Here is a 13,372-nt window from a genome sequence, read left to right as displayed (position 1 = left end):
TCAGCGCCTCCTGCCTGCTGGGCTGCTGGGCTCACACCGCCTAAGATTTGCAAAAGTAATCATTATATTATTATCTTGAACCCCCTGCGCACATGGCTTATTAATGCGTTTACTGCGCAGTAACCAAGAGGCGGCCGCTTTGTCAGGTAATGTACCTTCTTGCTCCTCCGCACCCTGCTCCTCCTCTCCCTCCGAGGGTGGGCCTGGCCGCTCCGCCGTGCCTCGTGGACAGGTGTCAACTAGAAAAAAACCAAACAATGAAACTCATACATGCAAGTGGTGTGAATGAAAGCACACAGCATATGTGAAAAATGCACTGTAACCTGCAGGTAATATGTACTGGACCAGGAAGGCACATCAGGAAATAGAATGGGGTGGGGGCTGGGGGTTGGATCCAATTAATGAGGTTTCTGTGATCATCCATGCCCCCCCCATTCCACCAGGAAGGCTCAGCAGAGCATAGGAAGGTTTGGGGGCTGGGATCCAATTAATGAGGTTCCTGTGATCATCCATGCCCCCCCCATTCCACCAGGAAGGCTCAGCAGAGCATAGGAAGGTTTGGGGGTTGGATCCAATTACTGAGGTTCCTGTGATCATCCATGCCCCCCCCATTCCACCAGGAAGGCTCAGCAGAGCATAGGAAGGTTTGGGGGCTGGGATCCAATTAATGAGGTTCCTGTGATCATCCATGCCCCCCCCATTCCACCAGGAAGGCTCAGCAGAGCATAGGAAGGTTTGGGGGCTGGGATCCAATTAATGAGGTTCCTGTGATCATCCATGCCCCCCCCCCCCATTCCACCAGGAAGGCTCAGCAGAGCATAGGAAGGTTTGGGGGTTGGATCCAATTAATGAGGTTCCTGTGATCATCCATGGCCCCCCCATTCCACCAGGAAGGCTCAGCAGAGCATAGGAAGGTTTGGGGGTTGGATCCAATTAATGAGGTTCCTGTGATCATCCATGGCCCCCCCATTCCACCAGGAAGGCTCAGCAGAGCATAGGAAGGTTTGGGGGTTGGATCCAATTAATGAGGTTCCTGTGATCATCCCTGCCCCCCCCATTACAGTAATAAGGTAGTAATAAAGAAGGGAGGGGTGTGTGTGGCGTTTGTGTGTTGTGTGTGTGTGTGGTGTTACTCACAATCATGATGACGGTCCTCCCAACGGGGCCGCCCCGCCAACTCCCAAAGACGCACCATGGCGTCATGGTACGGCGTCCTGCCTGACGCCCTGGGGATACCGCCCCACGCTTGCAGGCTAGCCATGAAGCTGCAGCGGAGGCGTTTGATTTTTGACCGGCACTGCGCGGCAGTCCGGTCAAACCCCCTCCGCTGCAGCCTCCTGGCTATCGCCTCGTAAATGTGGCTGCTCCTGAGGTGGGTGCTCGACATTACTTCTCGAGCGTGCCCGCTCCTCTCGACAATATCTAGCATAGCCAGCACCTCCTCCCGCTGCCAGAACGTCCCTCTCCTTCCCCTGGCAGCCATTTCGAACTAACGCTCTTTCGATGTTGCGAAATAGCAGCCTCCCCTTTCTGATTTGATTTATCCAATCATGTGGAAGGCATATCCTGATTGACAAGGCAAAAACAGACCCAGGCCAGAAACACGTGTCAGAACCCCTGGTGCACCAAAAAATTACCCCCCCCCCCACAACCACCACCAAAGTAAATGAACGCAGTGCAGTTTATAATGATCAAAACTTTATTCGCTGTAACGGGAAGCAGCCTAAATAAACGCAGGCATAATGATAAGAAATATGTAGTATTACTGGGTGGAAGTATCCACTCCGGAACCACTAAGCGGAGTTTGCTGTGGGAAATCCATCAACGCCGGATCGACTGCTTTGTGGGCGGCACCCTCTCCCTTTCCGTCCTTCCACCCCATCCACCCGCTTGGCCAATCATCAGCCTTCCGCGGCGCTTCCCCGGAGTGCCGGCGCGACCTTTTTTTTTTTTTTTAAACTTCACAGTTTTGCGTAATAGCGATATTTCGAAATTAACAAGGGGAAAAAAAAACCCCTCCTGGAATAGTTCCCCCCCCTTCTCCAGTATACATTATACATTATGGTTGATACATTATGGTTGATAGGATGTTTGGTCTCGCGAGAAATTCATGGGTGTTGTGGCGAGGGTCTCGCGAGAATTGCGACCGCTGAATGAGGATCAGGGAATCGCCCACATCACTGTTAATTAGCCAATGCTTGGAGGCTGCAAATGCTAGTGGCCAATCATGAGGCGAGTAGCAGCTATCGTCACAGCTTGTATGAGCCGAACAGGACACTGGGAGGAAGAAGGGACAGATTTGGCTGGCCGGCATTGATCAGCTTACTGCCTCCACCGCACAGCAGCTACGTGCAATGGCTTCCAGCGGCAGGGCAATGGGGGCTCGTGGAGTTTCGTGGCGGGAGGCAGAAACAGAAGCCTTGTTGTCCATTTGGGTTGAGGATAAGATCCAGAATGCGCTGGCCTCTAACTGCAAAAACACCTATGTCTACGAGGCTATATCTAAGGCCATGCATGCCATGGGACACAAGAGGTCGGCGCTTGAGTGCCGAACAAAGACCAAGGGCTTGCGTGCGGACTACAGGAGATGCGTTAGCCACAATGCAAAGACTGGAGTATCCCCATTTTACTGCGCTCACTTTGATGTGCTGCACCGCATCCTTAAGGATGATAAGTCCGCGCGTCCCCCAGACATGAGGAGAAGCTGGACGGCGAAGTATTACAAGGCAAACAAGGAAAACCTGCCGCTTCAGGGATCAGATAACATCTTTTCCGCTGACCTCCAAACAATCAACGCTGCTGATCTCCGGACGCACACCACTGTGTCGCCTCCAGGTGAGTATCAAGGCGATGCAGTGCCCCTGAGCCCTGTACTTTTATTTGTATGGGGTCCCTTCTCGCCCCTAAGGAAACCCACGCAAAGGATTCCTCAGTATATATGTTTTTTTAACCATTATTTCCCTGCGTAATATCGATACTTTGAACTAACGAAATTACCAAAAAGGCGTGGGTCGCTGTGGTTTCGCCGGTGATTGGGAGCCATGGGGGAAACCTTAATGAAACTTCCCCTAGATGAAGGGAGACGTGGATGCTTGCCTCACTGCACTGTGCACTTATTAGACTCGCAAAACTTCTCTGCCTTCTGCGTTAACACTGCTGATTTTCCTGCATTCCTATAGGCTCAAGCATCGTGACCCCAAGCGATGCGTCGCAGGAGCAGGAACAGAGCCAGGAATTTACTGCTCAACATCCAGCAGAGGAGTCCTTGCGGGGGGGTAAGTGCCTCTGATTAGTCTTATGTTGAATGTGAAAGCTTTCAGTGGGACTCAGAATTACTGCCCAGCTTACAATTGCTGACACTGATGCTGCTCCTGAACACATGTTATAGTGAAGAACTTTAAGGTAGGCAGGGCTTTTCAGCACTTTGCACGTTAAGGAATGAGTGCTGTATCAATTTCAGGTTGCTTTGAGGAGGAAGAAGGGTGCAGTATCCAAACTGGAGAATCTGGAGATGCTGTCCTCTCGGAGCAGGAAGCAGAGGAAGGAGGTATGCTCCAGGGATTTCTGCGTAAACTGCAGCAGCGGTGCCAATGCCTGCAGCACAGTAGTGCAGCTTGTACCATAGCTAAAACAATGGGTGCACTGCCAGAGTTCTCCAGGTAATGTACTCTTTCCATCCTTCTTCTTTCAGATGCTTCAGGAGATCATCTGCCGGTGTCATCAGCACAGCAAAGAAAGGAAGAGAGTGCGCAGAACGAAGCTCAACGTCAGCGAAGGGTTGCCTTGCTGAATGATGTGGCTAAGGAGATGATGATTCAAAGCCGTCAGGATCATGAAGACACAATGGAGCGGTTTGACCGTATGCTTGAATCTGAAGAACGCAGGTTCTCAGTGCAGGGGGAGCGTGATACACAAAACAGGGAGGCTTTGGTAAAGGCTTTTGAAAAGGCATCAAGGGAGACTGTGGATGTTATGAAGGCAGCTGTTGATATGCTAGGCAGCATTGCCCAAATTTTTAGGGAAGGGTGGGCGAGATACCAGCCACTGCAACATCCCCACCATATGCAGCATCTACACCATCCGTCACACGTAGGAAGCTGCACCTGGATTGTGACTGCAGCTATAATCGGGGCACTCTGCCGTCAGATATAGAGTACCCAGTTTTGGCAGAGGAATCTATGCCTGAGAGTCAGCCACTCCTCTCTGTGCCTGAGAGTCACACCCCCCCGTCTGTGCCTGATACTCAGACCCTCCCGTCTGTGCCTGAAAGTCAGAGCGTCCTGCCTCCTGCTCCCTGCTCCAGTGGCAGTGTGGCGGCCTCACGTAGGGGCAAGAAACGATCCTGCACAGGGAAGCAGAGGGTGTATTTTGAGCCCTAAAAGCACTCCCTTTGGAAGATCTGATGATAACTCCATTGGATTATTGTTAGGCTGCCTCTAACGTGCACTGCTGTCTATGACAGATGCTTCTTATTTTGCTGTTTTCCAGCAATGTCCCCTTCATGGGTACCAGAACCAATGCCCATCAAGGGAAGGTGTGAGTTGCAGGCATTGTTTACATGTTGTGCATGTTGCTATTCATGATGTTTTCTCATTGGTTATACCTGTTTATATGATGTTATTTCATTGTTCACATGTTGTGCATGTTGTTATTTATGATGTTATTTCATTGTTTATGCCTGCACAGGCAGTGTGCTCCTAGCTATTGCTTTGTTCCTCTGATGTTTACGCACTTTCATTAAAGCTATGTTTGCACTTTTCCCTGTTCAGTGTCTAGGTAAAGGAAAACGACACCTTAAGGTTTCAACAGTAACAATAATTTATTTGAACAAACAACACATTTAAGAGAATGAAGCTTTATTCCCCAACACCCCCACCCCTCCCAGCACCCCCACCCAAGTAAGTGCAACATCCTCCTTAATGCACGCACACCTTTCAACCATTCACTCACAAGAACTATCCCTCATGCAAAATACTGAGCACTCACATGTGGAGCGGCAGAGGGCGTCTAGCCGTGCTATTGCTTCCAGCTGGGGCTCCTGTGCTGGGCCCACACGCCCCGCTGCCGCTGCCCCTCCAGGCGGCCCTGAAATGCAAGCACACAATGCATGTTACAAGAATTTAGGCATGGGAGCATTGTGTAGCAACATCACTGAACACTGGCCAGAGAGGACCATTAGTATTGCATTACAACCCACCTGCTCCTTCTGCGGCCTCTTGCTCTCCTGCAGGCTCTGCTATTGCAGGGGCAGGCTCACCACCACCTAAGTTGTGTAGAAATAATCATTAAGTGCTGGAGAAAGATCAACACACATCTGCATGACGCTATATGCATTCCTGCTTTTCGTCCTCTCGTGCTAAATTCCCGCCTCCATATGCAAGCTCCGTGGCTGCCACCCTTCTGACACTCCCTCCCTCCCTCCCTCAAACATCACTTAATCCCTTCCTCACCCCCTCACCAACCCTGACGAGCATGATAAGCACCATTTGCAGCAATTCTGCACCGGCTTGCTAACACCCATATTATTATGTTCTCGGACATGGCTTCTTAGTGCCTTTACCGTGCAGCAACCCACAAGTGGCTGCTTTGTCAGGCAATGTACCTTCTTGCTCCTGGGCAACCAGCTGAGGACCCTCATCATCCTCTTCCACCAGGGGTGGGCCTGGCTGCTCTACTGCGCCTCGTGGACGGTTGTCGACTGCGGTTGGATAGAAAAGAAAAAAGTAATTAGACTCATGTGAATGAAAGCACACAGCAGATGTGAGAAATGCACTGGAATCTGCAGTGCCACTTATTGGACCAGTAATATCATAACAGGGGAGGGTGGCTGGTGGGGGGATCCGAAGAAACACCATGCATTGTAGCTCTTTTCTTAGCATTAGCAATAGCATAAGAAAATGTAATTTTCTTGAGTCTTCTCCTTTATGGTTGTAGGATTGCATATTACATCTAATAGGGGAGGGCTGCCACCACACCTGGATCCATAGTGCTTTTATTACAAACTGCCCAGGATCTGTGCGTGTGAGAAAGAAGATATTATATGATCTGCCTGAAGTAGCACCATTGTTGTTTATCTGATTGTTTTATTGTTTAAATATTGTCTGTTTACTGTCTATTTTATGCTGTTAGCTGCCTTGAGTCTGTATGGAATGGGCAGGATATAAATAAATACAACTTTAAATTTCATTTGATTTAAAATATTTATAAAATACTTTCCCAGTAGCTGGAATGTTCAAAAGCAAATTAAAATACAAACAATAATAAGGAAAATATAAATAAAACACAAAAAAGCCGTAGAATATTTTAAGTGATTTATTTATTTATTATCCAAATAGTTCCTGATAAGAATGGTTTTACACCAGTAAGGCTTATCAGAACAGGGAAGGGTGGGCGGGGGTGGTAGTCTGTGCACAGACCTGGTGCCTCCCCCTGGCACACATTCCACCAGTAAGGCATATCAGAAACTAGAAGGGTGAGGGTGGGTGGGGAAATTGTACTGTACTGCCATCAAGCATTAATAAAGAAGGAAGGGGTCGTTTGTGTGCTGTGTCTTGTGTGTGCGGCGGTACTCACAATCATGATGGCGGTCCTCCCAACGGGGCCTCCCCGCCAACTCACACAAGCGCACCATGGCCTCGTGGTAGGGCGTCCTGCCTGACGCCCTGGGGATACCGCCCCATGCCTGAAGGCTAGCCATGAAGCTGCAGCGGAGGCGTTTCATCTTTGAACGGCACTGCGCTGCAGTCCGTTCAAACCCCCTCCGCTGCAGCCTCCTTGCTATCGCTTCATAAACGTGGCTGGTGCAGAGGTGGGTGCTGGACATCACTGCAGGAGCGTGGCCGCCCCTCTCAGCAATGTCCAGCATTGCCAGCACCTCCTCTCGCTGCCAGAAAGTGCCTCTTCTCCCTCCTCTCCCTCTGGCCGCCATTTCGAAATAACGCTCCTTCGATGTGGCGAAATAGCAAAATCAAAATTCATCCATCCACTCATGGGGAAGGCATTTTATGATCGACAAGGCAAAAACAGAGCCAGCCCAGGAGCACGTGTAGGACCACCGGTGCACCGAAATATTGCCCCCCCCCCAACCTTAACCAAAGCAAATGAAAACTATGCAGTTTATAATGCCCAAAGCTTTATTCGCTAAAACGGGAAGCAGTCTAAACAAACGCAGGCATAACGTTAAGGCGGTTATACATAGAATGATTGAAACAGCGTAACTTCGCAGCACCGAAAAAGCAGTCTTTCATTCAAGGGCAGCGGCAGCGAGAGGCATGGGGGACGGAAAGCCGAAGAATCATCTCCTTTGATAAATATATTCTGCGACAGCATCCCGCACAATCCTCCCACTCTCTAACTGCCTCCTGTTTATAACCCTGAAGTCTGGTTCTTCTGGGTCTGGGAGGAGTGTTATCTCCTTATCTGGAATGTCCAGCGTGACCGCATGTCCCTTTCCCTCACAAATATTGTGCAGAGTCACAGATGCGGTCACGATGGAGAAAATACTCCGGTACTGTGCGTTCATTCGCGTTAGCAGGACACGCCAGCGAGCCTTAAGCCTCCCGAAAGCACGCTCCACCACGTTCCTGGCCCTGGCGTGTTTCTTGTTAAAGTGCTTCTGCACGGGCCCGACGGGTGTCCTGTACGGGGACATCAGCCACGGTCTAAGGGGGTACGCTCCGTCGCCCAATACAAGCGCAGGTATGGTTACATTTCCCAAAGTCACCCTGGGGTTCCCCGGAACCCAGAGCCCTGCATCATTGCCAGAGCAGAGATGGCTGTTCGCGAAAACAAAGGCATCGTTGGTCTTTCCGCTGTGGCCAAACTCTGCATCCACGAAGCGTCCTGTGTGATCAACCGTGCCTTGGAGGATCACGGAGCAGAACATCTTCCGGTTGCAGAACTCCTCCGATCTGCCCCCAGGCGCCCGTATCGGGATATGCGATCCATCCACAGCAGCCACCGTATGCGGCATACCGAGTTTACCGAAACCATCCATAATCTGTAGAGAAATGGAGTACAATGGATCAGGGATATTTCAACTTCCACTGTATTAGCAATAGAGAATCACATCAGGGTCCGATATATCGATGTTACGTTATAACGCAAAACTAAGGAAAAAAGAAAAAAAATATACACACCGTTCCGATGTCGTCACCTAGGCACACGACCTTTGAGAACAAACGTTTCTCGATGGCTTCGCAGACCTCCATCACAATCCCATGGACGGTGGTAACGCCGATCCCGAACTGCGTACCGACTTCCCGATAGGCGCTTCCGGTAGCGAGGTACCATAGCGCTACCGCGAGCCGCTTCTCAGGGTGGACCGGAGACCTCATCCTTGTGGTTTGCCTTTCCAGCTTGTCCTTCAAAGCGGCATAAATCTCCATAAAGGTCCCTCTGGTCATGCGGAAGTTATCCAGCCATTGCTCGTCGCCCCAGTACACAAGCACAAAGTTCTCCCACCAGCCGAGTTCACGGGGGAACACCCAATACCTGGGCGAGAACCGGATACCGGCAAGGTAGTGCCATCTACGTTGCTGGCGGCGACTGCCACCTCTAATCAGCCGAAGCCGGGCGTCAGACTTCCTAGAGGCGACCAGAGGTTTCGGTGATCCAAGTCCATGAGCGAGGAGTTTTTCTCCGCTGCGGAGGACTTGGCGCCCGGCGTAGATACACAAAATCAGAAGCTGCACTGCTGAATAAAGCAGCGCCATAGTCTCGTCATCAGGATTCTCCATTGTGAATGCTTCTGACGATACGAGGCAGTGTGGAGGACGCCGCTGCGGCCAGTATTAAAACAGAGCCGTCACGTGATGGTTTGCCCGCGAAAAAGGGGATTCTCTATTGCGTTGTCGCGTTGTTGCGTTGTTACGTAATTACGCAACTAGGGTGGCGTTTAAAAAAAAAATGATTGACAAGGCATCGACTCCAGTCGATGCCACTTGGAAAACGCCGGTGGGAAAACGATTTGAGCCGGCGCTTCAGGGAGGGCGACTCCGCAAAGAGTCACTAGTGGGAAAACGAGAAAAATGATCCGGAGATAATTGCGCCGGGGAATAAGGGGAGCAAACGCTAAGTGGGAAAACGGCCATAGGTTTGCAAATCCCCGGTTGGGGGCAAGGGATCCTCTGGTTTGGAGGCCCTCTCCCCACTTCAGGGTTATCAGAAAGTGGGAAGCAGGGAAGAAAATGTCTGCTGGGCACTCCATTATACCCTATAGAGACCGATTCCCATAGGATATAATGGAGAATTGATCTGTGGGTACCTGGGGCTTTGGGAGGGCTGTTTTTTTAGGTAGATGCACCAAACTTTCAGCATAGCATCTGGTGCCTCTCCTCAAAACACCCCCAAGTTTCAGAAAGATTGGACCAGGGTGTCCAATTCTATGAGCCCTGAAAGAAGGTACCTCTATCCTTCATTATTTCCAAATGTAGGGAAAGGCATTTTAAAGGTGTGCAGTCTGTTTAAACGTGATGACCAGAACTCCCTTTGAAATTCAATCATGCTTGTTACACCCGTGATCCTGGCTCCACCCACAAAGTCCCCAGATATTTCTTGGGTAGGACCTGGCAATCCTAGAAACACACAACACAAAAAACAGGAAGTATGGTCCATAACAGTTACTAAGGGTATGCCAAATTAAACAAAAAAACAATGATAGAGGGAGACAGATGAATACCCCTGGAGGGAGAGTTCTAAGATTTTGGTGCCACAATTGAGAAGGCCCTTTCTTGGGTTTCCTTTCACCCATCTAGCACTTGATGGCTGAAAGGGAATAGCAATAGTTAGGAAATTTTTTGCCAGTCAGTGTTTCTGAAGGTACTTTGCTCACTCTTTTCCGTATAAGAGCTCCCATATACATTTGAAAGCAATAAAGAATTCATTACTTTTCCTCTAGTGTTTGATTTTAAAACAACTGGGTGCTGAGGCCAGATGAGGGTAGGCTTCCCAATCCCCAGGTCCCAGCGGGGGATCCCCCGTTTTTACAGGCTTCTCCCCGCCCCCAGCTAGCTGGCCGGCGGAGGAAGCCCCCCCAATCACCATTTAGTTTTAGAGCTCCTTCAGGTCCGTTTTTAAAATATGTGCCTTTAAGGCTGAGCAGGAAGCAGGAAACAGGAAGGGATTCGGAGAACAGCCCCTCCCTTTGTTTTGCTTTTGTTTTCAGATGAAGTAAAGTTCTGCAGAAACAAGACCCAGTAAGTATTTGTGTGAGTGAGAGAGGGAGGGGGCAGGGGATTCCCTGGTTTGGAGGCCCTCCCCCTGCTTTAGAAAGCATGGGGGGGGAGGGAAATGTCTACTGGGCACTCTATTATTCCCTATGCAGAACAATTCCCATAGGGAATAATGGGGAATTGATCTGCGGGTATTGGGGGCTCGGGGGGGGGGGGCTAAGGTTTGAGGTAGAGGCACCAAATTTTTAGTATAGCATCTAGTGCCTCTCCCCAAAATACCCAAGTTTCAAAATGATTGGACCAGGGGGTCCAATTCTATGAAGAAGATATTGGATTTATATCCCGCCCTCCACTCCGAAGAGAGGCTCACAATCTCCTTTACCTTCCTCCCCCACAACAGACACCCTGTGAGGTGGGTGGGGCTGAGAGGACTCTCACAGCAGCTGCCCTTTCAAGGACAACTTCTGCCAGAGCTATGGCTGACCCAAGCCCATTCCAGCAGGTGCAAGTGGAGGAGTGGGGAATCAAACCTGGTTCTCCCAGCCCCAAAAGATGGTGCCCCTATCCTTCATTATTTCCTATGGAAGAAAGGCATTTAAAAAGGTGTGCTGTCCCTTTAAATGTGATGGCCAGAACTCCCTTGGAGTTCAGTTATGCTTGTCACACCCTTGTTCCTGGCTCCACCCCCAAAGTCTCCAGGCTCTGCCCCCAAAGTCCCAGATATTTCTGGAATTGGACTTGGCAACCCTAGATGAGGAAAATCTTGTCAGCGCCCCCCCCCCCCCCGCACCTCATCAAAAGCCTTGGGCACCAAAGCTGAAGCCAGTCTGAGCATGCTGCATGTCTTAATTAGGCGTGTGACTTAAGATGGTGTTCTCCCCTCACATCTGCATTCTCAGGCCTGATTTAAAAGTGACCTTGATGAGACAACAGTGCTTACCTGGGGGGGAGTTGTGCTCACACAGCAGCAGCCCCTTTTCAATGACACCAAGGGGTGAGTTCTCACCAGCATCAGGATTAGTGTTGCCAACTGGTCTGGAGAAAAATATCCTGCCCTTTTAATAGCTTTTCAAGGCATGGTGCTAAATAACATCTCTGCAAGTCTCTGCTGTATTTTGTCCACACTCTTCTAAAGGTCCTTTGATCCCATTTCTTTGGGCAACCTTTCCATTCTTTCTAAAAATCCACCACCATTCTGTTTGCCTTATTTCTGCCATCCACATAGTACTGCTAAAAATACTATTTAAGTCAAAACTCTTTCCTTCTCTTCTGCTTTTTAACAGTCCATCATCCTCTTTGTTGTGTGAGCTCTACAACCTGAAACACTTGTAATATAACCTGAAATCTGAACAAATATTTCTGGGCTATTTTGGAAGCTCAGTAACTAGTTCAATTCATAGGGAGACTGAGAGATTAAAGTTGACAGGAGCAATTACAACAGTGCAGGCCTAAGCAGAGTTACCCCTCTCTGCACCCACTGACTTCAATGGATCTAAAAGGTAGTCCCCTGTGCTAGCACCAATTGTTTTCGACTCTGGGGTGATGTTGCTTTCACGTTTTCACAGCAGACTTTTTACGGGGTGGTTTGCCATTGCCTTCCCCAGTCATTTACACTTTCCCCTCAGCAAGTGGCTACTCATTTTACTGACCTCAGAAGGATGGAAGGCTGAGTCAACCTGGAGCCGGTTACCTGAACCAGCTTCCGCTGGGATTGAACTCAGGTCATGAGCAGAGGGCTCCGACTGCAGTACTGCAGCTTTACCACTCTGTGTCACGGGGCTCTAAAGGCAAAGGTAGTCCCCTGTGGAAGCACCAGTCATTTCCGACTCTGGGGTGACGTTGCTTTCACAACGTTTTCACGGCAGACCTTTTATGGGGTGGTTTGCCATTGCCTTCCCCAGTCATCTACACTTCCCCCCCAGCAAGCTGGGTACTCATTTTACCGACCTCGGAAGGATAGAAGGCTGAGTCAACCTGGAACCAGCTACCTGAACCAGCTTCCGCCGGGATCGAACTCAGATCGTAAGAGCAAAGCTTAGGACTACAGTACTGCAGCTTTACCACCCTGTGACATGGGGCTCTCAAAGATAAAGGTAGTCCCCTATGCAAGCACCAGTCATTTTCGACTCTGGGGTGACGTTGCTTTCACAACATTTTCACGGCAGACTTTTTATGGGATGGTTTGCCATGACCTTCCCCAGTCATCTATACTTTTCCCCCAGCAAGCTGGATACTCATTTGACCGACCTCGGAAGGATGGAAGGCCTAGTCAACCTGGAGCCAGCTACCTGAACCAGCTTCCACTGGGATTGAACTCAGGTCGACTCGTAACGTAAGCAGAGAGTTTGACTGTAGTACTGCGGCTTTACCACTCTGTGCCATGGGGCTCTTACAATGGATCTAGGAGGGTATAATTCTGTTTTGGATTGCACTACCAGGTATGTAAAAGTCAGCTTGCAGACTGTGGTTCTGCCCAAACGCATGCTCTGTTATATCATGTTGCAATCTGTAGATAAGATTATGCCCAAGCCTTCTGCAATGGATACACTGGGCTAAGCATAGCTAAGTTAAAAAGGAGAAAAAAATGCTTTCAGACTCAGATTTTTTTTTACAGGTTGTGCAGTAATACACAAGCTACAGCAGGTACACATTACCCAATCAGACTCAAGTAGCTGGCATTTCAATCAACCCATTGGGGTGGGGGGAGGGAAAGATAGAGCAATGGATTTTATACATGCTATTCTAGGAAAGAAAGGTGAAAGATAGTAAAAAAGGATTTCTTGCATTCCACAGATAAAGGAGTTCCTTAACTGATGCTGTCTTCTGACATGGCTTTTGGATAATGATATCCCAGTCTCCAGAACTGGATTTTGCTGGCACAATGGTCAAGTTGCACTGTGACAAATTGCAATGGTACAGTCGATGGAAAAACCAACATGTAAAAGTGTTGCCTAGCTGAATATCCTAATGGGATCAATAAGTAGTTCCTAGAGGACTGCACCTTCTCTTGCCTTAAAGGAACCATTCTGGTCTGTCCCCATAACTCTCAGGACTGTGGGTAATATAGGACAGAGAACAGTATATTTTAAACGATGTTTGCCTTGACCCAGTTTCTCAAGACAGTTTTTGTAAGTAAAGCCAGGGGCTTTGCCTCATTCTTCAAACTGTATACCATGTCAAGACACCTCTACATTTCATTG

At 49.3% G+C, this 13,372-nt stretch overlaps 1 protein-coding gene across 1 annotated transcript in view; it reads right to left on the bottom strand.

The window, feature by feature from the left end:
* Positions 1 to 8,714, bottom strand: part of EIF4G2 (eukaryotic translation initiation factor 4 gamma 2) — a 123,163-nt gene extending 114,449 nt beyond the window's left edge. Inside the window, exons 1-3 of the mRNA XM_060262390.1 lie at positions 8,555 to 8,714; positions 5,198 to 5,263; positions 4,987 to 5,085 (exon numbers count right to left, since the gene is read on the bottom strand). Coding sequence (XP_060118373.1) covers positions 4,987 to 5,085; positions 5,198 to 5,263; positions 8,555 to 8,714 — 325 coding nt within the window. The remainder of the gene's footprint in view (positions 1 to 4,986; positions 5,086 to 5,197; positions 5,264 to 8,554) is intronic.
* Positions 8,715 to 13,372: the final 4,658 nt, after the last annotated feature.

This window comes from Heteronotia binoei, chromosome 21, assembly GCF_032191835.1.
Source record: "Heteronotia binoei isolate CCM8104 ecotype False Entrance Well chromosome 21, APGP_CSIRO_Hbin_v1, whole genome shotgun sequence".
Taxonomy (NCBI): Eukaryota; Metazoa; Chordata; class Lepidosauria; order Squamata; family Gekkonidae; genus Heteronotia; species Heteronotia binoei.
The sequence above is the reverse complement of the archived record's forward strand: the minus strand, read 5'-3'. Positions and strand labels throughout refer to the sequence as shown.